The 24,423-nt window shown below is 42.0% G+C and overlaps 1 protein-coding gene across 7 annotated transcripts in view; it reads left to right on the plus strand.

Moving 5' to 3' along the window:
• Positions 1 to 22,660, plus strand: part of LOC112254853 (pleckstrin homology domain-containing family A member 6) — a 182,408-nt gene extending 159,748 nt beyond the window's left edge. For 4 of the 7 annotated variants that reach the window (XM_042324641.1, XM_042324644.1, XM_042324640.1 and 1 more), the window contains 9 exons: positions 2,659 to 2,826; positions 3,781 to 3,880; positions 9,985 to 10,091; positions 10,344 to 10,499; positions 12,018 to 12,173; positions 14,972 to 15,099; positions 15,346 to 15,503; positions 17,576 to 17,682; positions 21,908 to 22,660. In XM_042324641.1, coding sequence (XP_042180575.1) covers positions 2,659 to 2,826; positions 3,781 to 3,880; positions 9,985 to 10,091; positions 10,344 to 10,499; positions 12,018 to 12,173; positions 14,972 to 15,099; positions 15,346 to 15,503; positions 17,576 to 17,664 — 1,062 coding nt within the window. In that variant the 3' untranslated portion in view covers positions 17,665 to 17,682; positions 21,908 to 22,660. The remainder of the gene's footprint in view (positions 1 to 2,658; positions 2,827 to 3,780; positions 3,881 to 9,984; positions 10,092 to 10,343; positions 10,500 to 12,017; positions 12,174 to 14,971; positions 15,100 to 15,345; positions 15,504 to 17,575; positions 17,683 to 21,907) is intronic. The other 3 variants (XM_042324642.1, XM_042324643.1, XM_042324645.1) reach the window with 3 other exon arrangements.
• Positions 22,661 to 24,423: the final 1,763 nt, after the last annotated feature.

Below are 24,423 nucleotides of genomic sequence, written 5' to 3' on the forward strand. Positions count from 1 at the left end.
CAGTGTACTTGCAGACCCATCTCTTGACCCTGTGGACTGTCCTGTAATATTTAAGATGTTTAAGGTGGGTTGCAGCAGTTGTAACCCACACCAGACAGACTTGATACAATAACAGTTCTAATGTGATGTTATACTTACTGTATTATGATGATGCAGCTTATAGTACTTTGTTTTGCCAATAGTAAGAAGCAAAGCAAGAGGTTTGAAGCAGAATGTGTTATACTTTCTGAGGTAAAGTATATAGCTGAGGGTGACTAATGGTCCTAGTCAGTAAGTGGTTAATCAAGTTCTGTATCCAGCAGGATCAGGGAATCCTCACTGACATTATCTGAGAAAAAGGAGTCAGCAGTTCGCAGCCTGCATAACATGTTGTTAAATAATTATGTATAGAGTCATGTCAACATCAATAAGCTCTTTCTCTGCCATAAATTATGAGGTCAAAAAAGTTATGTGTAGCACTGTACCAGACAGACCTGTTACTGTAAATGATTTATAGAAACCTCATTGGGAGGTGGAGCAGAAATGTGATAAATGTTCTCCTTTTCCTTCATGCCATCTCTCATTATGTGGAACATGGTACTTAGTGGTGGGTCATTCCATGTCATTTAAGCCATCTCACCCACCAGGTTGTTAGATTGGTTATTTTCATCATGAACAAAGGAAATTGGTTTTCTACACAAAGTTGCAAAGAAAATGTTGTGATCCATTTAATAACCCCAAGAGGGATAAAAGGGGGACTTTCCTCTATAGTGCTTAATCAATCAATTAATTAATTGATATCAAGGAATATGATAGGCCAAGAAATCAAGTAAACTGGTTATCCAGCGACACAGGCAGTTTAATAAAAAATATATATTTATTAGGATCCCCATTAGCCGACGCCAATGGTGACACCTAGTCTTACTGGTGTCCGACATATAATTAAAAAGACATTGCAGACAAAATTCTTTACAATGTACATACATTTAAAAACATTAACATTTAGTGTGTGTGCATCTATCAGTTCCACATACAGTGGGGCAAAAAAGTATTTAGTCAATTCTCCCACTTAAAAAGATGAGAGAGGCCTGTAATTTTCATCATAGGTACACTTCAACTATGACAGACAAAATGAGAAAAAAATCCAGAAAATCACATTGTAGGATTTTTAATGAATTTATTTGCAAATTATGGTGGAAAATAAGTATCTGGTCAATAACAAAAGTTTATCTCAATACTTTGTTATATACCCTTTGTTGGCAATGACAGAGGTCAAACGTTTTCTGTAAGTCTTCACGAGGTTTTCACACACTGTTGCTGGTATTTTGGCCCATTCCTCCATGCAGATCTCCTCTAGAGCAGTGCTGTTTTGGGGCTGTTGCTGGGCAACACGGACTTTCAACTCCCTCCAAAGATTTTCTATAGGGTTGAGATCTGGAGACTGGCTAGGCCACTCCAGAACCTTGAAATGCTTCTCCTTCCAAGCCACTCCTTCGTTGCCCGGGTGGTGTGTTTGGGATCATTGCCATGCTGAAAGACCCAGCCACGTTTCATCTTCAATGCCCTTGCTGATGGAAGGAGGTTTTCACTCAAAATCTCACGATACATGGCCCCATTCATTCTTTCCTTTACACAGATCAGTCGTCCTGGTCCCTTTGCAGAAAAACAGCCCCAAAGCATGATGTTTCCACCCCCATGCTTCATAGTAGGTATGGTGTTCTTTGGATGCAACTCAGCATTCTTTGTCCTCCAAACACGACGAGTTGCGTTTTTACCAAAAAGTTCTATTTTGGTTTCATCTGACCATATGACATTCTCCCAATCTTCTTCTGGATCATCCTCTCCTCTATGCTCTCTAGCAAACTTCAGATGGGCCTGGACGTGTACTGGCTTAAGCAGGGGGACACGTCTGGCACTGCAGGATTTGAGTCCCTGGCGGTGTAGTGTGTTACTGATGGTAGGCTTTGTTACTTTGGTCCCAGCTCTCTGCATGTCATTCACTAGTTCCCCCCCGTGTGGTTCTGGGATTTTTGCTCACCGTTCTTGTGATCATTTTGACCCCACGGGGTGAGATCTTGCGTGGAGCCCCAGATCGAGGGAGATTATCAGTGGTCTTGTATGTCTTCCATTTCCTAATAATTGCTCCCACAGTTGATTTCTTCAAACCAAGCTGCTTACCTATTGCAGATTCAGTCTTCCCAGCCTGGTGCAGGTCTACAATTTTGTTTCTGGTGTCCTTTGACAGCTCTTTGGTCTTGGCCATAGTGGAGTTTGGAGTGTGACTGTTTGAGGTTGTGGACAGGTGTCTTTTATACTGATAACAAGTTCAAACAGGTGCCATTAATACAGGTAACGAGTGGAGGACAGAGGAGCCTCTTAAAGAAGAAGTTACAGGTCTGTGAGAGCCAGAAATCTTGCTTGTTTGTAGGTGACCAAATACTTATTTTCCACCATAATCTCGTTGAACGCCTGTGACCCTTCACCCCTGAAGTTCATTGGGGTCGGGGCTACATTCCTCATATCGTTCCATGATCCTCTCTGCTCTGCACTCTGCCTGGCTTTTGTCACTCTTCCTGATGCACAGTGCTCTCTCTTCCTCCTCCTACCATCATCCTCCGTTTTTTCTTCTTCCTTCCCTCTCGTCCTCTTATTCTTCCTACCTAATTCCTGTGGCTGTAGGACATTGGCCCGCCACGGCCACCACTTCCCAAATCCTACTACCCCCTGGTGTCGCTCCCCTCCCTTCCCCCCTCCCTCCTCCCTCTGCCCTTCGACAGCTCCACCTGGCTACGCAGCCTGGGCCTGGATGACGGTTACCTTGACGATGAAGAGTCCCGCGGCAGAAAGGTATTTGGAGAAGGGAGGGTGGGAGGGAGTTCCCATCCCTGCCACGCCCCCTGTCACTCACGCAAGCTGGTAAATGTGGTTCATAACCACTGATTCAGGGACATAATCATTTGCATCCCCCTAATGGGTAAAGTAAGGATAGGGGCTAGAGTAAGCTGATCTGTGGTAAAGTGCAACTCCCAGTTGATACATGTCCCATAGAAGCCATCCCTGTCATCCCCATAAACACTTCCGGACCCCTAAACACTTCCGGACCCCTTCTTTCTTCTCTCTTTCTCTTTCTCTCTCTCTTTCCCTGCCTCTCTGCCTCCCTGCCTCCATGCCTCCATCACAGCCTATATCTGCTCTCCAACAGCAATTGCACTAGAAGTGATTGTTCTGGCTCTGACTTCTCTTCAATCACTTACTGTGGTTGATACCAAAAACTCTTCATTACATTTAAATTGAATCAGTTGATATGTAATTATTCAATAGGATCTAAAGCAACAATACCAAACAAATAGGACAACCAATTTTAAGTATTTGAAATATTAGCCATTCTAGTGTACTGGGTGCTTTTGAATGCTAAGACTTAGCTTAGGGTGAGGTACAGGTTCCCCTATGAATGGTAAGGTTGGGAATGGAGGTGTGTGGATCCATCCACAGCTAGCGGTTCCTTCACCATACTGTCTGTGTGCCAGTCGTTCTAGTGATGTGCTAGTGCTGTGTCTGTCCTGTAGTATGTAGACCGTATGCTTTGGCTTATCCCATATCTACATCCCACCATTGAGCTCTGGAACCCGCCATATCTGGCAATAACCCCATCATTGCATTCCACACTAATGCATATTATCTAATGCATTCTGTGTTTGGGTAACTATATGGCCAATAGTTCCAACACTCTCCCGGTACGTAAATATCTTACTGTTGATTGGCTGATGATGCATTAGCTCTTCCTCCTACTCTGTGTTACAGCACAAGTACGGTTATCGACAGGACATGTCACCGGAAGAATGGACTAATAGCAACGAAGCTCAGGAGCTGGATCAGGATCGACAGGCCAACATGAATAAAGGTACAGGAAGCAAGGGAGCCTGGGTAAAGGTGCTCTGGTGTGTCAGTAAGTCTGCATAGCTGGGTCATTCCTACAATGCGGTACCATTTTGACCTCAAAACATTTTAATTTTACAAACATGTACAACAAAATAGTATTCTTTCAGAAAAACGTATTGGTCAAGCTCAGGCACATAACATTTTTTTGGGATGCATTTTCCAATTTGTTACCTATCAGGGTGGAAATGTTGAACCTCAATTAGCCATAGCTCTGTGAGTGAACAGACTGAGCAAACATAATGGTAAACACTTCAACAGGATTTTAACTTCTCTATCAAACATATTTTAACATTTGGAATTATTATTTTTATATATATATATATATAATTTAGCCTAAAAATGTGGAAACATACAGACTAAGAACATTAACAAATAGATAGAAATGAGGGTTTATATTTATTTAGCTTTGCACCATAGGAAATATGACTCTTCCTGAAGGTGGGGTCATTGTAGGAAGGGATTGTTTTCTTCAATGGAGAATTACAACAAACTAAAAGGGTGGAAAGTGGTATCAGGGACACACAGAAAATCTGAAATGAAATAGTAATAAATACAATAGTCATTAACTTGTTTTATTATTTTATGGCTTATGTTTATTCTTTATTTTTAGGGGGTAGATCAGCTTAAAAATGGCAGAGATTGTGGCTTCCATCAATGTATTTGTCTGCATCATTTCCAATCCCCCATATTTTCTTTGTAAATAGCAGTAAGAAATTTGGACAATCCTATTCATTCCAGGGTTTTTCATTATTTGTACTATTTTCTAAATTGTAGAATAATAGTGAAGACATCAACACATGTGGAATAATGTACTAACCAAAAAAGTGTTAAACAAATTAAAATATGTTTTATATTTGAGATTCTTCAAAATAGCCACCCTTTGCCTTGATGACAGCTTTGCACACTCTTGGCATTCTCTCAACCAGCTTCATTAGGTAATCCCAGCGCAAACCAGATGGGATGGCATATTGCTGCAGAATGCTGTGGTAGCCATGCTGGTTAAGTGGGCCTTAAATTCTAAATAAATCACAGATAGTGTCACCAGCAAAGCACCTCCATATTATCTATTGGTGCTAACTTTCTATTAAAAAATGATTGTAGTGAGGTCATTTCTTTCAGGATATGAATATCGAGTATGTCCACACCATTTTATTTGGTTGTAATCCAGAGAGGTTAGAAAAAGCATCTAGATCATATATGAGGCTGTGGATCCAAATTGTGAATTTAAAAGAAAACATGGATCATCAGCATAAAATGACACCTCTGTTTTTTGTGGCGAAAACTAAAGTAGGGTGGTTGGTTGGGGTGGATGATGGGTGGGCTTATAACATGAACGTTTAGCAAGCCAAAACTGTGTTTGAATCTCATCACGGACAACTTTGGCATTTTAGCTAATTAGCAACTTTGCAACTACAGTACTTAATACATTTTATCTAATTTGCAACTACTTAGCATGTTAGTTAACCATTCCACTAACCCTAACCTTAAACTTTTAACCTAACCTTAAGCCGAGTTAGCAAGTGAGAAGACCTTGCGCCATTTTTGTTTGGCATAACAACAATGAACGACCAGTCTGCTTGACTGGGAACGATACCAACCGAACAACCAGTCGGCTTGACTGGGAACGATACCAACCGAACAACCAGTCTGCTTGACTGGGAACGATACCAACTGAACAACCAGTCGGCTTGACTGGGAACGATACCAACTGAACAACCAGTCTGCTTGACTGGGAACGATACCAACCGAACAACCAGTCTGCTTGACTGGGAACGATACCAACCGAACAACCAGTCTGCTTGACTGGGAACGATACCAACTGAACAACCAGTCTGCTTGACTGGGAACGATACCAACTGAACAACCAGTCTGCTTGACTGGGAACGATACCAACTGAACAACCAGTCGGCTTGACTGGGAACGATACCAACTGAACAACCAGTCTGCTTGACTGGGAACGATACCAACCGAACAACCAGTCTGCTTGACTGGGAACGATACCAACCGAACAACCAGTCTGCTTGACTGGGAACGATACCAACTGAACAACCAGTCTGCTTGACTGGGAACGATACCAACCGAACAACCAGTCGGCTTGACTGGGAACGATACCAACCGAACAACCAGTCTGCTTGACTGGGAACGATACCAACTGAACAACCAGTCTGCTTGACTGGGAACGATACCAACTGAACAACCAGTCTGCTTGACTGGGAACGATACCAACCGAACAACCAGTCTGCTTGACTGGGAACGATACCAACTGAACAACCAGTCGGCTTGACTGGGAACGATACCAACTGAACAACCAGTCTGCTTGACTGGGAACGATACCAACTGAACAACCAGTCTGCTTGACTGGGGACGATACCAACCGATCAACCAGTCGGCTTGACTGGGAACGATACCAACTGAACAACCAGTCTGCTTGACTGGGAACGATACCAACTGAACAACCAGTCTGCTTGACTGGGAACGATACCAACTGAACAACCAGTCTGCTTGACTGGGAACGATACCAACTGAACAACCAGTCGGCTTGACTGGGAACGATACCAACTGAACAACCAGTCTGCTTGACTGGGAACGATACCAACTGAACAACCAGTCTGCTTGACTGGGAACGATACCAACCGAACAACCAGTCGGCTTGACTGGGAACGATACCAACTGAACAACCAGTCTGCTTGACTGGGAACGATACCAACTGAACAACCAGTCTGCTTGACTGGGGACGATACCAACCGATCAACCAGTCGGCTTGACTGGGAACGATACCAACTGAACAACCAGTCTGCTTGACTGGGAACGATACCAACCGAACAACCAGTCGGCTTGACTGGGAACGATACCAACTGAACAACCAGTCTGCTTGACTGGGAACGATACCAACTGAACAACCAGTCTGCTTGACTGGGAACGATACCAACCGAACAACCAGTCTGCTTGACTGGGAACGATACCAACCGAACAACCAGTCTGCTTGACTGGGGACGATACCAACCGATCAACCAGTCGGCTTGACTGGGAACGATACCAACCGAACAACCAGTCTGCTTGACTGGGAACGATACCAACCGAACAACCAGTCTGCTTGACTGGGAACGATACCAACTGAACAACCAGTCTGCTTGACTGGGAACGATACCAACCGAACAACCAGTCTGCTTGACTGGGAACGATACCAACCGAACAACCAGTCTGCTTGACTGGGAACGATACCAACTGAACAACCAGTCTGCTTGACTGGGAACGATACCAACCGAACAACCAGTCGGCTTGACTGGGAACGATACCAACCGAACAACCAGTCTGCTTGACTGGGAACGATACCAACCGAACAACCAGTCTGCTTGACTGGGGACGATACCAACCGAACAACCAGTCGGCTTGACTGGGAACGATACCAACCGAACAACCAGTCGGCTTGACTGGGAACGATACCAACCGAACAAGCAGTCGGCTTGACTGGGAACGATACCAACCGAACAACCAGTCTGCTTGACTGGGAACGATACCAACCGAACAAGCAGTCGGCTTGACTGGGAACGATACCAACCGAATGACCAGTCGGGTTGGTAGCTAATAGAAGGCACAAAGACCTCGATTTCTTCTCGGGCCTAACAACATCCGTGCCAGTATAGCCTCCAAACCACGGCTTCTTGGGCATTATCACTTAATAATATCATAGGTCCTTATAAACCATTTACTAATCATTAGTTAAGTTTTTTTGGGTGGCCTAATGTAAAGTGAGATGTATTTATACTATATAAATGTTTTGAGTGACCAGTGTAATTTCTTTAAAAAATATGGTCATGCCATTGGTAGCCATTTCAGCAGTACCCGATGCTCCTTAAGGTCTCAAACAAGCCAAGAACTTATCAATGGTAAAACATTAAGCAGACAACACAGGATGTTTAAAAGACTAAAGCATTAGAAGCATTATTGTTTTTATGTATTTAAGCTTTATTTTATCAGGGAGTCCCATTGAGATCAAGTCCTCGTTTCCAGGGCAGCACTGCAGGAACATAATTGACAAAATGTACAACAAACACAATGTAGTAAAACATACAGTATTACAAGCAATTTAAGAACAAACACATTAGGATCTTAGGGAAACATTCATTATTGACTTTGTGTGTACTAGGCCAGGGCCAGAGCAATAACCCACAGGATGGCAGACCCCCAGTGTGAGGACTGAGCAGCCCAGCAGCTAGGTATAGCCTGAAGAGGTATCTCCCCTGACGTGGTCATGTTTTCAATACAGACTCTGTCTTACTGTATTTAGTACAATGTCTCCATACATAACTTTACATTTCTGTCATCTATCGTGACATTGTGGGAGGATAACCAACCTTCCAATTAATGACAATGCATTTCTTAGCCGCTAAAAATGCTAGGTTACACAGTTTCTCCTGATAACAGTCTCCAGTATCAACATTTAAAAGCAAACAAAAACAGAGAGAATATTAATCTGTAGACATGCTGAGATTAAAGAACATACTCTTTGCCAGAATTCAGACAGCTTTTCACAAGACACATGACCTTTTAAATGCTTCCAGTGCTTCAGTCTTTTAATCTTTTAACTTTGAATGTTTGTTTACACTTTGTTTGGCAGCACTTTAACTGGCCCATTAAAGGTAGTAACTCTTTAAACGTAATTGGATAATTCAGCGAAACGTAATGGGATAGTTCAGCGAAATATTAAACGTAATGGGATAGTGCAGATGTTTGTTTCCATTCCTCTCAAGCACTTTATGAGTGCTCTAATGAGTGACTGCAATCCACACTTTGGTTTTGGTGGAAAAGTCTCCCAACAAATGCTAATGTTACAATTTTCAGATTTTTTAAAATACTTTACACAGCATCAAAGTGTTTACTGTTTTGGATAAAAAAATGTCAATATATTTTACCAAACATCCTCTGTATTGTGTGATATGTTCTAGGGGCCATTTTGAGACCTTAAGGAGCATCACGTACTGCTGGAATGCCTACCAATGGCATTTCCATCTTTTTGTGAGAAATAACACTGCTCACTCAAAACATTTAAAAAAAGTATTTATGAAGTATAAATAGACCAAAAATATTGAACTAATGATTAGTAAATGAGGACTCATATTGAACATCTTATGAATTATCTTATGAATAATTATGAAATACTTTCAAAGTTGTTTATAAATGTCTGAATACCTAGCTTACTAACATTACAGATGTGGGAGTAATGATTCATAAATGATGAATAAACTATTTAATAATCTATTATAAATGCTTTATTACAAGGGAGTATTGTGGGGGTATTATTACAAGGGAGTATTGTGGGGGTATTATTACAAGGGAGTGTTATGGGGGTATTATTACAAGGGAGTGTTATGGGGGTATTATTACAATGGAGTATTGTGGGGGTATTATTACAAGGGAGTGTTATGGGGGTATTATTACAAGGGAGTGTTATGGGGGTATTATTACAAGGGAGTGTTATGGGGGTATTATTACAAGGGAGTGTTATGGGGGTATTATTACAAGGGAGTATTGTGGGGTATTATTACAAGGAGTGTTATGGGGGTATTATTACAAGGGAGTATTGTGGGGGTATTATTTCAAGGGAGTGTTATGGGGGTATTATTACAAGGGAGTATTGTGGGGGTATTATTACAAGGGAGTGTTATGGGGGTATTATTACAAGGGAGTATTATGCTAACTTTTTCTGATCTAATCCCAAACTGTTAGATAACAGACTCATTGGAATGAAATCCTGTTTATAATCAGAAATGAAAGAACATCATCATCTAAAATATCAGAGTATTTACTGTATATACAAATATAATTAGATTACTAGTCCTCAGAACTAGGTGTACCTTATTAAAGTAAATTGTTTACATAATAATAGATTGGATTATGTAACCCCAATGACTCATCCTCTGTGTTTGCGTCCCAAACGGCACCCTATTGCCTACATAGTGCTCTATGGGCCCTGATCAAAAGTTGTGCTCTATATAGGAATGTGGTGCCATTTGAGACACAACCTGTGTCATCCTCTGACATGCTGTTTGTCTCTCTCCTGTCCAGTGGGGATCGTTCCTCCCAGGACTAAGTCTCCCCTGGAGGACCAGGGCCAATCCTACGACCATGGAATCTCCCAACGCAACTGCAAGGTGCCTAATGGAATCTCCAGGGTAGGCAGGATGCCAGAGAGGGCTTTATGGAGCTCAGGAAACTCACAGACTATATGCATTATATTATATGACACATACACATTATGTTTTGTAACTACACTGTATTAGGATAGTGTTACTCATTGATGTTGCCTTTATGTTGTGGTGGTGGGCCTATGTCAGGTATATTGAATGGTGATCTTTTAAAGAGCAATACATTTGATGCTTCAAATGTTCATCACAAGTTATTCATATGTCATTCCCCTCTCCCAGGAGCGTCCGAAGAGTGCGGTGTTCCCGGCGGAGGTGAAGTCCAAGATGAGCGTTGAGGAGCAAAACAAGCGTATCCGTAGGAACCAGAGCAGCTCCGTCAGGGACAAGAGACGCAGCCTGAACCTGGGTAGCCAGGCTGGTACCAATTACAGAGTGGTAGGCTCTCTCTTCTATTTACATGTACAGAACCTGTCAAAACTTTGGACACATCTACTCATTCAGGGTTTTCTTTCTTTTTACGATTTTCTACATTGTAGAATAATAGTGAAGACATCAAAACTATTAAATAACACATATGGAATCATGTAGTAACCAAAAAAGTGTTAAACAAACATTTTGAGATTCTTCAAAGTAGCCAGTCTTGCCAGCCTTTGCCTTGATGACAGCTTTGCACACTCTTGGCATTCTCTCAACTAGCTTCACCTGGAATGCTTTTCCAACAGTCTTGAAGGAGTTCCCACATATGTTGAGCACTTGTTGTCTGCTTTTCCATTCACTCTGCAGTCCAACTCATCCCAAACTATCTCAATTGGGTTGAGGTCAGGTGATTGTGGAGGTCAGATCATCTGATGCAGCACTCCATCACTCTCTTTCTTGGTCAAATAGCCCTTACAAATCAAATGTGTCACACATCAGCAGATGTTAATGCAAGTGTAGCGAAATGCTTGTACTTCGAGTTCTGAAAGTGCAGTAATATCTAACAAGTACTCTAACAATTCTCCAACAACTACCTAATGTGTACATGTAAGTATATGGATGAGCGATGGCTAAGCGGCATCCTGGAGGTGTGTTTTGGATCATTGTCCTGTTGAATAACAAATGATAGTCCCACTAAGTGGAAACCAGATGGGATTGTGGATCGCTCCAGAATGCTATGGAAGCCATGCTGGTGAAGTGTGCCGTGAATTCTAAATAAATCACGGACAGTGTCACCAGCAAAGCACCATCACACCTCCTCCTAAATGCTTTACGGTGCCACCCACACGTGGAGATCATCCGTTCACCTACTCTGCGTCTCACAAAGGCACGGCAGTTGGAAACAAAAATCTCAAATTTGGACTCATCAGACTAAAGGTCAGATTTCCACGGGTCTAATGTCCACCAGTCTAATTGATCGTGTTTCTTGACCTAAGCAAGTCTCTTATTATTACTGGCATCAGTTAGTAGTGGTTTCTTTGCAGCAGATCGACCATGAAGGCCTGATTCACCCAGTCTCCTCTGAACAGTTGTTTTGAGATGTGTCTGTTACTTGAACTATGTGAAGCATTTATTTGGGCTGCAATTTCTGAGGCTGGTAACTAATGAACGTATTCTCTGTTAATTGAAATGCATTCCAGGTCACTACCTCATGAAGCTTGTTGAGAAAATGCCAAGAGTGTGAAAAGCTGTCATCAAGGCAAAGGGTGGCTACTTTGAAGAATCTAGTATACAATGTAGAAAATATTGAAAAAAAAGAAAAACCCTTGAATGAGTAGGTGTCCAAACTTTTGACTGGTACAATACATGTACCTCTATGAGCTAGACACCAGCAATATGTACTGTATGTTGAAATGTATTATAAAGGAAGATCCAGTATATTGTTCTGGCCTCTTGTCTATCTTTCTGGGCCATGTTGATTGGCTGAGCCCTTGGCTGAGCCAATCTGAGCCCTTATCTCTGTGTGTGGGTGTCCAGGTGAGGCGGAGGCTGACAACCCATGAGGTGGACATCAAGGACCTGGAGGCTGCAGTACGGGGCGAGGGGGTACAAGAGTCACCCCGGGAGGAGATTGCTCGCCTCAGACGGATACAGATGGAACCTGACCAGTACAACCTGGACATCAGCAAAGAGGTTAGACACACTCTGAACAACATTCAAACTATGTGATACAATCATTATGTGACTATGATCCAGTCGTGATGTGATATAGTTGTGCTTAGCCTCTAGCGTCGAGCAATCCCGTATCCGGGAGCGTAATCATAGCCTCAAGCTCATTACCATAACGCAACGTTTCCTATTCATGAAAATCGCAAATGAAATGAAATAAATATATTCAAACACAAGCTTAGCCTTTTGTTAACAACAGATTTTCAAAATATGCTTTTCAACCAAAGCTACACAAGCATTTGTGTAAGAGTATTGATAGCCTAGCATAGCATTAAGCCTAGCATTCAGCAGGCAACATTTTCACAAAAACAAGAAAAGCATTCAAATAAAATAATTTACCTTTGAAGAACTTCAGATGTTTTCAATGACGAGACTCTTAGTTAGATAGCAAATGTTCATTTTTCCAAAAATATTATTTGTGTAGACGAAATAGCTCCGTTTTGTTCATCACGTTTGACTAAGAAAAAGACCGGAAAATGCAGTCACTTACAACGCCAAACTTTTTTCCAAATTAGCTCCATAATATCGACAGAAACATGGCAAACGTTGTTTAGAATCAATCCTCAAGGTGTTTTTCACATATCTATTCGATAATCTATCAGTGGTGGCAGTTGGCTTCTCATCAGAAGCAAACGGAAAAATACTGCAGCTGGAGATTACGCAATAATTGCGACGGAGGACACCAAGCGACCACCTGGTAGATGTAGTGTCTTATGGTCAATCTTCCAATGATATGCCTACAAATACGTCACAATGCTGCAGACACCTTGGGGAAAACGTGGAAAACGTAAGCCGACTCCTAGCTCCTCCACAGCCATATAAGGAGTCCTTGCCATGAGGCGGTTTCAAAAAATGCAGCACTTCCTGATTGGATTTTTATCTGTTTTTTTTTTGGTAACATCAGTTCTGTGGCACTCACATACAATATCTTTGCAGATTTGGAAACATCAGAGTGTTTTCTTTCCAAAGCTGTCAATTATATGCATTGTCGAGCATCTTTTCGTGACAAAATATCTTGTTTAAAACAGGAACATTTTTCATCCAAAAATTAAAATAGCGCCCCCTATATCCAAGAAGTTAATGCAAAGTTAATTAAGCACTTTGAAAACAGCTTATTTCAGTTATTTCAGTAACACTTCATTCTGTGGAGCTCTTTCAGCTGGTATTTGTCTGGTATAAAAAAATGCAGTGATAATTAACAATTTAGAAGATGTTTTTGTGGGTGTAGTGAAATGCTTGTGTTCCTAGCTCCAACAGTGTAGTAATATCTAACAATTCACAAGAACAAACACAAATCTAAAAGTAAAATAATGAAATTAATAAATAAATAACTATTACAACGAGCAATGTCGGAGTGGCATTGACTAAAATACAGTAGAATAGAATACAGTATGTACATATGATATGAATAAGCGGTATATAAACGTTATTCATTATTAAGGATTTGCGTTCCGTCAATGGGACAGTTGTAAATCATGCAGCGCGTTATATCAAGATAGCAGATTTTAGAATAATAACATATGTCGGTGCATAGAAGTGTCTTATATCGGGTGAAAGCTTAAATTCTTGTTAATATAACTGCCCTGTCCAATTTACAGTAGCTATTACTGCGAAAAAATGCCATACGATTGTTTGAGGAGAGCTCCCAACAACAAAACACCTTTTTCAACCCGATAGGTTTGATAAATTTGTACTTACATTCTGAAATCTTGCCCTGATTTATCATCCAAAGGGTCCCAGAGATAACATGAAGTGTCGTTTGTTAGATAAAATTATTTTTCATATCCTAAAAAGGTCCATATAGCGCGGGTGATCGATTTTGTGTTTCCACTCGTTCAATTTGCAAACAAAGGACTCTGTGAAAATCTCACCCTAATCGTTGTTTGAACGAGTCAAATCACGTTTGTATGTATTCCTCCGATATCCTAGATGGTAACAAGACTTCACTATATATATCAATAGGGGTGTAGTATATCCTATGGACACCATATTTGGTCAGAGAGCGACGCCTTCATGGCACGCCGATGACGCGGGCGGCCATCACTTGAAGGACTGTATCTTTATCAAATAAGCACCAATCGGGGTCAAGCTAGATAGCCAATGAGCTGGGCTTTACGGGAGTATCCAGAAACCCTGTCTCGGTCGCAAAATGTAGTTAGTGTCATTCCAGTTGATTTCATCTGTTACATGTTAAATATGATCATTGTTAGTGATGGTGTTTTGTGAAAGACTCATGTATGGCTTGTGTCAATTGAAAGTGATGTGTAAATCAGTGGTTCTCAATTCTCTCCTCAGGGACCCCCAGTCGTTTCAGATCTAGCACACCTGTTTCAAACTCACAATAATTAAACCTATGGAATTGTAACAATATAATATCGCTAACGAGAAAAAGTAACCCAGTATTGTTCTTCAAATGGTTATTTCTAGAACATTGAAATGGTTCTATACAGTACCAAAAAGGGTTGTGACAATAGCAGATTTGTTTTGTGCTATATAGAGCCTTTTTGTTTATAGTTTTTTATTGAATCATAGGAGTGGTTCTTGATTGCACCATAAACGGTTCTGCTATTATTACGAGCTAAATAATCCTTATTTGGCCCTACACAGAAAAGTTTGTTTTTAGTGTGTGCTGGCTTCAAATCATTTTCCACAATTGGTCACTACTTGTTTACGTAATGTTTTTTCTAATTGCAAACCAAGTAAATAGTGGGCCATAAAACAAAAGATTATCAAACCTCATCTGTAACTCGTTGTGTCCTCAGCTGTGTACTCCAGACAAGGTTCTGATTCTGGAGCGTTACCTGGACATGGACACTCCTCTCAGCCCAGAGGAGCAAAAGGAGAAACAGAAGAAAGTAGAGAGGATCAAGACGCTCATTGCCAAATCAAAGTATGTACAGACACTACTGAACTACTATCTAACACAGCTCTCACACAGTACAGCAGTGTATTTAGCCAAAGTTTGGCTAAACGTTCTCCCCTCTACTGATTATCTGATTCACATCTGAATGATGGGATGCCACATATTCTGTATAAAAAGGTATAATTTAATCTCCTTTCTCTTGCGCTCTACTTCTTTTCTTTGTCACTCTCTCGCCCTCCTCTCCCCCTCCCCTCTGCCCATCACTCCCTCCAGTCTCCAGAACGTGGTTCCCCTATTGGACGGTCCTACTGAGGGGGTTGGTTCCCACCACCAGGGTAACCCAGAGCAGCAGCTCCAGGACCAGGAGAAGAGGATTGAGATCTCCTGTGCCCTGGCCACCGAGGCCTCGCGACGATCCCGTCTGCTCTCCGGTGAGGACACCACCGCAGCCTGCCGCTCCACCGCCACCACACCGACCACCTTGTCGCTACGGTTATCCCCGTCACGGTTATCGTTGCCCACCCCGGGTCTGTCGCCCCCCTGTCATTGAGAGGACCCCCCAGCGATGAGTGGCGATGTGTTGCTGCAACACCCCCCACCCCCCACCGCCATCCAAAACCCCTTCTCTCTCTGTCACATGTCCACCACCAACCACACGTGTTCAAACCTTCTCCAGCTGTTTGCATCACATTCAACATCCCTAACTGCTGTGTTGGGATTAGATTGGAGGTTAACCTAGTCGAACTGCCTTGTTATAAAAATACATCTGGGGATAAAATATACAACGAGGGCCAGTTCCATCAACTTTAAAATCCCAATGTAACTCCTAGTTAAACCTCACTTTCAACTGTCTGCAAACGACTCCACTATCCAACACTTATGAAAGTGTTGTCATGTTGGCACCAGATGTTTCAGGGTGATAATCTTCCATTGAGAAATGCAAGTTAGAATGGAATGTTATGGAACGTCTGGTGCTAGCAGGGAAGATAGTTCACCAAACTCTTATCTCTGGCTCTGCCTGTTTCACAGTCTGCCTCACGACCCCACTCCTCCACTCTTCACAATATTCACTGTCTGTCTCACTACCCCAATCCTCCACTCTCCACAATATTCACTGTCTGCCTCACTACCCCCACTCTCCACTCTCCACAATATTCACTGTCTGTCTCACTACCCCACTCCTCCACTCTCCACAATATTCACTGTCTGTCTCGCTACCCCCACTCTCCACTCTCCACAACATTCACTGTCTGTCTCACTACCCCACTCTCCACTCTCCACAATATTCACTGTCTGTCTCGCTACCCCCACTCTCCACTCTCCACAACATTCACTGTCTGTCTCACTACCCCACTCTCCACTCTCCACAATATTCACTGTCTGTCTCACTACCTCCACTTTCCACTCTCCACAATATTCACTGTCTGTCTCACTACCCACACTCTCCACTCTCCACAATATTCACTGTCTGTCTCACTACCCCCACTCTCCACAATATTCACTGTCTGTCTCACTACCCCCACTCTCCACTCTCCACAATATTCCCTACAAACGCTGATGCTCCACTGTCTTAACCTAGAGGCTCTACTATATAGTCCTTGAAGATCGCAAGGACTATATAGTTAGATCGACAGTTTCCGTTTGCTCAAAACTATGACTCAATTTTTTACTGCTTACCCTTTGTCTCTGCCCCCCTACCCACAACCAACCACATATTCACAATGGCATCACAGTTAACTTTATGATTAGGGGAAATTGAACATCATCTTGTCAGCTTTAAGTGATGAGCTGAAGAAAAACAAAACTGGCTTGATTTATCAACTCTTATTAGCTTCCTCCCTCACCTCGTCCCTCATCCCAACCTGGTCTTGAACCAGGGACCCTCTGCACACATCAACCACAGTCACTCACAAAATATTGTTACCCATCACGCCACAAAAGTCGCGGCCCTTGCAGAGCAAGGAGAACAACTACTTCTAGGTCTCAGAGCTAGTGACATCACCGACTGAAACACTATTAGCGCGCATCACCGCTAACTAGCTAGCCATTTCACCTCGGCCACACCATTAGTATGCAGTCATTATATGTGCTGCCTGCTGTAAAACGGCTGCGTGGTCATAAAAACATGGTCCAGCTGCACAGAGTTCAAACCAAGTTTGCGCTTTATACTGTATCTGTGTTTCTCTGGTGATGCCAGATAGCAACAATTTTTTTTTGTCTAGCCTCCTTAGGCTCCAGAGCCTAAGTGCTCTGAATGTGTGTAGGTGAACTCCAGATCTAGCTGCAACGGCTTTATCATAGTATACATGCTACATCCTCTTGCTTCCTCAGTACAGAGCTACAGGCTAAGCACCATTTATCTTATGCTTGTGAGGTGATGTGAGTGCACAGTCTCCCCTGTTTTATCTCCCTCACTCTACCTACCCTTTTTAAATTGCTTTACACCTTTATGTTTTGCTATTTGTTTTGCTCGATCTCACGTCACACCCCAATTCCATTCCAGCCCAGTGCGCCCCCAGCCCCCTCACCTCCCCGACCAGCCTGGCCCCTCCCCCTCCTCCACTGGTTTCTCTGACTCTGCCCACATCATGAAGGTGTGAGTCTGTGAAGGTGAGTCCCCGCCCACCAAACACACCTTCCTCCTCCCTTAACCCCCCACTCCCCCTTAACCCTTCGCTGGTTGCCGTACCTCCTACCTCTCCTGGTTTGGGCAGGGCTCTCTGTTTTTCCCTCAGGTGATGTCTTGACCAATTGCAGCAGGTGGACATCAAGGGATCTTTTGTTGTTACCTTTTATTACTATCTGCTTTGCTCAATTGTTTCACAAACTGGCAAACAATTCAGAATGCACTCAATGGCCAGTGCTAACATGAGATTTTTGCTAAGTGTACCAAAATAAACATACACCAACAATATATTACTACCAGTCCTTTCCATATACTGTACTCATTTTAAGGTAAGGAAACCATTAATCAATACAGATACAGCAGTGAACTATCCTTTTAAGATTTATGACTGTTATTATTAATATCACAGGGTCAGATCAGTATGGATAAGCTGTTATTACTATTATCACAGTGTCAGGTCAGTGTGGATAAGCTGTTATTACTATTATCACAGTGTCAGGTCAGTGTGGATAAGCTGTTATTACTATTATCACAGGGTCAGGTCAGCGTGGATAAGCTGTTATTACTATTATCACAGGGTCAGATCAGTATGGATAAGCTGTTATTACTATTATCACAGGGTCATGTCAGTATGGATAAGCTGTTATTACTATTATCACAGGGTCAGGTTAGTGTGGATAAGCTGTTATTACTATTATCACAGGGTCAGGTCAGTGTGGATAAGCTATTATTACTATTATCCCAGGGTCAGGTCAGTGTGGATAAGCTGTTATTACTATTATCACAGGGTCAGGTCAGTGTGGATAAGCTGTTATTACTATTATCCCAGGGTCAGGTCAGTGTGGATAAGCTGTTATTGCTATTATCACAGGGTCAGGTCAGTGTGGATATGCTGTTATTACTATTATCACAGTGTCAGGTCAGTGTGGATAAACTGTTATTACTATTATCACAGGGTCAGGTCAGTGTGGATAAGCTGATATTGCTATTATCACAGTGTCAGGTCAGTGTGGATAAGCTGTTATTACTATTATCACAGTGTCAGGTCAGTGTGGATAAGCTGTTATTACTATTATCACAGGGTCAGGTCAGTGTGGATAAGCTGTTATTACTATTATCACAGTGTCAGGTCAGTGTGGATAAGCTGTTATTACTATTATCACAGGGTCAGATAAGTATCGATAAGCTGTTATTACTATTATCACAGGGTCAGGTCAGTGTGGATGAGCTGCTATTACTATTATCCCAGGGTCATGTCATTGTGGATAAGCTGTTATTACGATTATCACAGTGTCAGGTCAGTGTGGATAAGCTGTTATTACTATTATCACAGGGTCAGGTCAGTGTGGATAAGCTGTTATTATTATCACAGTGTCAGATCAGTATGGATAAGCTGTTATTACTATTTTCACAGTGTCAGGTCAGTGTGGATAAGCTGTTATTATTATCACAGTGCCAGATCAGTGTGGTAAGCTGTTATTACTAATATAAAAGGGTCAGGGCAGTATGGATAAGCTGTTATTGCTATTATCACAGTGTCAGGTCAGTGTGGATAAGCTGTTATTACTATTATCCCAGGGTCAGATAAGTATCGATAAGCTGTTATTACTATTATCACAGGGTCAGGTCAGTGTGGATAAGCTGTTATTACTATTATCCCAGGGTCATGTCAGTGTGGATAAGCTGTTATTATTATCACAGTGTCAGATCAGTGTGGATAAGCTGTTATTACTATTTTCACAGTGTCAGGTCAGTGTGGATAAGCTGTTATTATTATCACAGTGTCAGGTCAGTGTGGATAAGCTGTTATTACTATTATCACAGTGTCAGGTCAGTGTGGATAAGCTGCTATTATTATCACAGTGTCAGGTCAGTGTGGATAAGCTGTTATTATTATCACAGTGTCAGGTCAGTGTGGATAAGCTGTTATTACTATTTTCACAGTGTCAGATCAGTGTGGGTAAGCTGTTATTATTATCACAGTGTCAGGTCAGTGTGGATAAGCTGTTATTATTATCACAGTGTCAGGTCAGTGTGGATAAGCTGTTATTATTATCACAGTGTCAGATCAGTATGGATAAGCTGTTATTATTATCACAGTGTCAGGTCAGTGTGGATAAGCTGTTATTATTATCACAGTGTCAGGTCAGTGTGGATAAGCTGTTATTATTATCACAGTGTCATGTCAGTGTGGATAAGCTGTTATTATTATCACAGTGTCAGGTCAGTGTGGATAAGCTGTTATTATTATCACAGTGTCAGGTCAGTGTGGATAAGCTGTTATTATTATCACAGTGTCAGGTCAGTGTGGATAAGCTGTTATTATTATCACAGTGTCAGGTCAGTGTGGATAAGCTGTTATTATTATCACAGTGTCAGGTCAGTGTGGATAAGCTGTTATTATTATCACAGTGTCAGGTCAGTGTGGATAAGCTGTTTTACTATTATCACATGGTCAGATCAGTGGGGCTAAGCTGTTATTACTGACAACACTCAGTGGTTTTGGCTCTGCATGCCTCATGTTGCTCCACATGTGTCCTAAATGGCACCCCTTTCCCCATTTTGTCCAGAGGCCTATGGGACTAGGGTGGTATTTGGGATGCAGCCTTGGACCAGTCAATTTAGAGCTATACACGTTGAATAAAGCCAGGCTGCCACATCCAACATATATTCAGCAATGAACCCAAATAATGATAAAGTGCTGTTTCAGACTTTGAAGCTAACAGACATCACATTCAACTATTAAGAAGAGGATCACTCTGACTGTCAGCACTTTAGTTTTATCATATCATGTGTACAGACTGGGATGAATACCAGATATTTGAGTTAGTTTAAATATTGAGGGATCGACACTGGGTGGTTGCAACGATAATGCAACCATTATCTTTATAAGCTCTCCAGAAGACATTCTTGTCATTTCTTGTCAAGAAATCAAACCTCAAAAACTATACTGATTTATTTCCCTTTCATTGTGTTTGGCAAAAACAACTCAAGATATCCGCCTTACTTTTAAACATTGGCAGGATCACACATGGTCCTTACAAAAACCAAATGCACAAATTGAATGCAGACGTACACCAATAGCACAAGACTGCAATGCCTTGAAATACCTTGAAGTCCATGGGTAGTATTAGGTTCAAACCTAATGTCTTTCTGCTTGGCTTATGATGTTCAGGGTCTATTGTCCATATACTCACACCAAACATACTTCCATGACTTTCTATGATCATTGTTGTTGTTGTTTTTTTGATAAATCAGCACATTTCCTAAGACCATTGTGGACTTGTTTTACCCAAAATTACAACTATGCAGGAAAAGTATGTTAGCTGGAAAATTACTCAAGTTGATGTTGCACTGCGGCTTTCTTGGCCTGGTTGTGACAGCTATTGAATACCTTCAATAACTACTCTCCCACATAACAGGGGCACTTCCTGTACTGTGCGACAGGATTCTCAGCTGTGATTGGTTCAAACTGGCCTGGAGCGGTTGACGAAAATGAGGCAGCACAGAGAGTTGTCCTGCGGTCAAATGAGCATTTAGAGTCACACGAAGACATAACAGAATGGAATCTCATATGAGTTCGGATGCATTTCCTTTCCTTGCTTTCAGTTTTCATTGTCTCTGTTTGAATGTTTTTTAAGAGTTTTACTGGAGTTAAAGTGTATTCTCTCTCTCTCCTTCCCGTCCTCCCTCTATCTATCACTGTCTCTATCTATATCACTGTCTCTATCTCTGTGTCTATCTCTGTGTCTGTCTCTGTGTCTATCTCTATGTCTATTTCTGTGTTTATCTATGTGTATATCTATGTCTCTATCTCTGTGTCTATCTCTGCACCTATGTATGTATCTATCTCTGTCTCTATCTATATCACTGTCTCTATCTCTGTGTCTATCTCTGTGTCTATTCCTGTGTTTATCTGTGTATATCTATGTATCTATCTCTATCTCTGCACCTATGTATGTATCTATCTCTATCTCTGTGTCTATCTCTGTGTCTATCACTGTGTCTCTGTGTCTATCTCTGTGTCTATCACTGTGTCTCTGTGTCTATCTCTGCCTCTAACTCTGCGTCTATCTCTGTCTCTATCTCTGTGTATCTCTGTCTCTATCTCTGTGTATCTCTGTCTCTATCTCTGTCTCTGTCTCTATCTCTGTCTCTATTCCTGTGTCTATGTCTGTCTCTATCCCTCTCTCCCTTTTTCATGTCTAGCTCAAGCTCTGGCTGCCGTTAGGTTTGATGGAGCATCCTTCTGAGGATCCACTGGAATATAAAGAATAAGCCCAAAGAAACTGGTTTTGTTTAGTCTCTGACCGCACGCCCGCCAGTGTATAAACCCAACGACTTCCACAACAACACAACAGGAAAAAGGAAGCTGTCACAGGAAGTCTGGAAAGTTGGCCACCTGAGGACGTCTTCAAGTCAAACAGACTAATGATGGAGAAACTTAAACTTAATGTGCACACCTCCCACCCACCCCAGGGGCTGCTATAAGAGCAAGCCCCACTCTCCCTCTTTCAATTACCATACTTACACTCTTCCTCTCAGCCTAGGCCTGGTAGAAAAGAGCTTCTCTATGAAGGCAGGAAAAGCAAACAAAACACAATGTTGTAATTTTCACAATTTTCGGTGTACACAATTTTTTGAAGCTACTAAACTAGCCATAGAGCATGGGGTGTATAGAGTACATTACTCTAACATGGTCTCCGCCATGCTAAACAGACAGTGAGACAGTGTTCATGAGGGCACTTGTTGTATGTGATGCACAGATCTCAGTTAAGATGATTAGGGAAGAGGACTGGCTGAGCTGGACTTTGGGAAGAATGGAGGAATGTTTTTATTGGTGCAGAGAGTAGTAGAACAAATCAGAGACTGATGTGTTTAGTGTAACAGAAAAAGGTCACAGAGGAGAAGGAGGTGAACGGAGGGTGGTTCAAGAACCATAAAGAGATAAAAGTAGTAACAGTAACAGAACGGTACCAGAACAGAATACGGCATCTTAAGAGCAATGTGGTCTTCTCTCTATTTGACCCCTGGGTCATATAGTCTAGTTTCTGATTGGCCCCTGGGTCATTGTCTCTAACTCAGTTAAACAGCCCTTGACCCTCAGAGGCTATTAGTGGGAGAGCTGTACTGCATGCAAGCACAGTGTCGCACAGTAAACACACACACACCCTTCGTTCCCATCTCAATCCACTGGTGTCAGGGCATGGGTGTATAGCAGTGCTTGATGAGCCCCCCCCCCCCTCTCTATTCCTTTCCAACCCTCTCATCCCTGGTGAGGAACACACCTGTTGAACACTTACCTGACCCACTGTGCCTGCCTCCCAGCCCTTCTCCAGGCTTGGCTATCCCCTTCGGTTCCCTCTTCTGCCTACACCCCGAGCTGGTTGGAACATGTATGTGTATGTGTGTGACTGTCTACAGGAAGACCCATTCTGACTCTGATAACTGTGAATCTAGAGGTAAGTAAAGCCCAAACACCTTTAGCAATAAAGCCACTGTCTTCTCTTACTCCTCTCACTGCTAGGACCTTTCTTCAGTGATACAGTACGTCAATAGCTAAATGTCTGGATAAAATCCATGCATACAGTACCAGTCAAAAGTTTGGACACACTTACTCATCTCAGGGTTTTTCTTTATTTTTACAATTTTCTACATTGTAGAATAATAGTGAAGACATCAAAACTATGAAATAACACACATGGAATCATGTAGTAACCAAAGAAGAGTTAAACAAATCAAAATATGTTTTATATTTGAGATTCTTCAAAGTAGCCACCATTTGCCTTGATGACAGCTTTGCACACTCTTGGCATTCTCAACCAGCTTCATGAGGTAATCACCTGGAATGCATTTCAATTAACAGGTTTGCCTTTTAAAAAGTTAATTTGTGGAATTTCTTTCCTTCTTAATGTGTTTGAGCCAAAGTTGTGTTGTGACAAGGTAGAGTTGGAATATAGAAGATAGCCCTATTTGGTAAAAGACCAAGTCTATATTAACTCAAGAACACCTCAAAAGATCAATGACAGGCCATCATTACTTTAAGACATGAAGGTCAGTCAATCTGGAAAATGTTAAGAACGTTGAAGTTTCTTCAAGTTGCAAAAATCATCAAACGCTATGATAAAACTCTCTAATGAAGACTGTCACAGGAAAGGAAGACCCAGAGTTACCTCTGCTGCAGAGAATAACTTCATTAGAGTTACCAGCCTCAGAAATTGCAGCTCAAATAAATGCTTCACAGTGTTCAAGAAACAGACACATCTCAACATCAACTGTTCAGAGGAGACTGCGTGAATCAGGCCTTCATGGTCGAATTACTGCAAAGAAACCACTACTAAAGGACACCAATAAGAAGAAGAGACTTGCTTGGTCCAAGAAACACGAGCAATGGATATTAGACCGGTGGAAATCTGTCCTTTGCTCAGATCAGTACAAACATGCGATTTTTGGTTCCAACCGCTGTGTCTTTGTGAGATGCAGAGTAGGTGAACGGATGACATGTGTGGTTCCCACCGTGAAGCATGGAGGAGGTGTGATGGTGTGGAGGTGCTTTGCTGGTGACACTGTCAGTGATTTATTTAGAATTCAAGGTACACTTAACCAGCATGGCTACCACAGCATTGTGCAGCGATTCACCATCCCATCTGGTTTGTGCTTAGTGGGACTATCATTTGTTTTTCAACAGGACAATGACCCAAAACACACCTCCAGGCTGTGTAAGG

The sequence above is a fragment of the Oncorhynchus tshawytscha genome, linkage group LG07 (assembly GCF_018296145.1).
Source record: "Oncorhynchus tshawytscha isolate Ot180627B linkage group LG07, Otsh_v2.0, whole genome shotgun sequence".
Taxonomy (NCBI): Eukaryota; Metazoa; Chordata; class Actinopteri; order Salmoniformes; family Salmonidae; genus Oncorhynchus; species Oncorhynchus tshawytscha.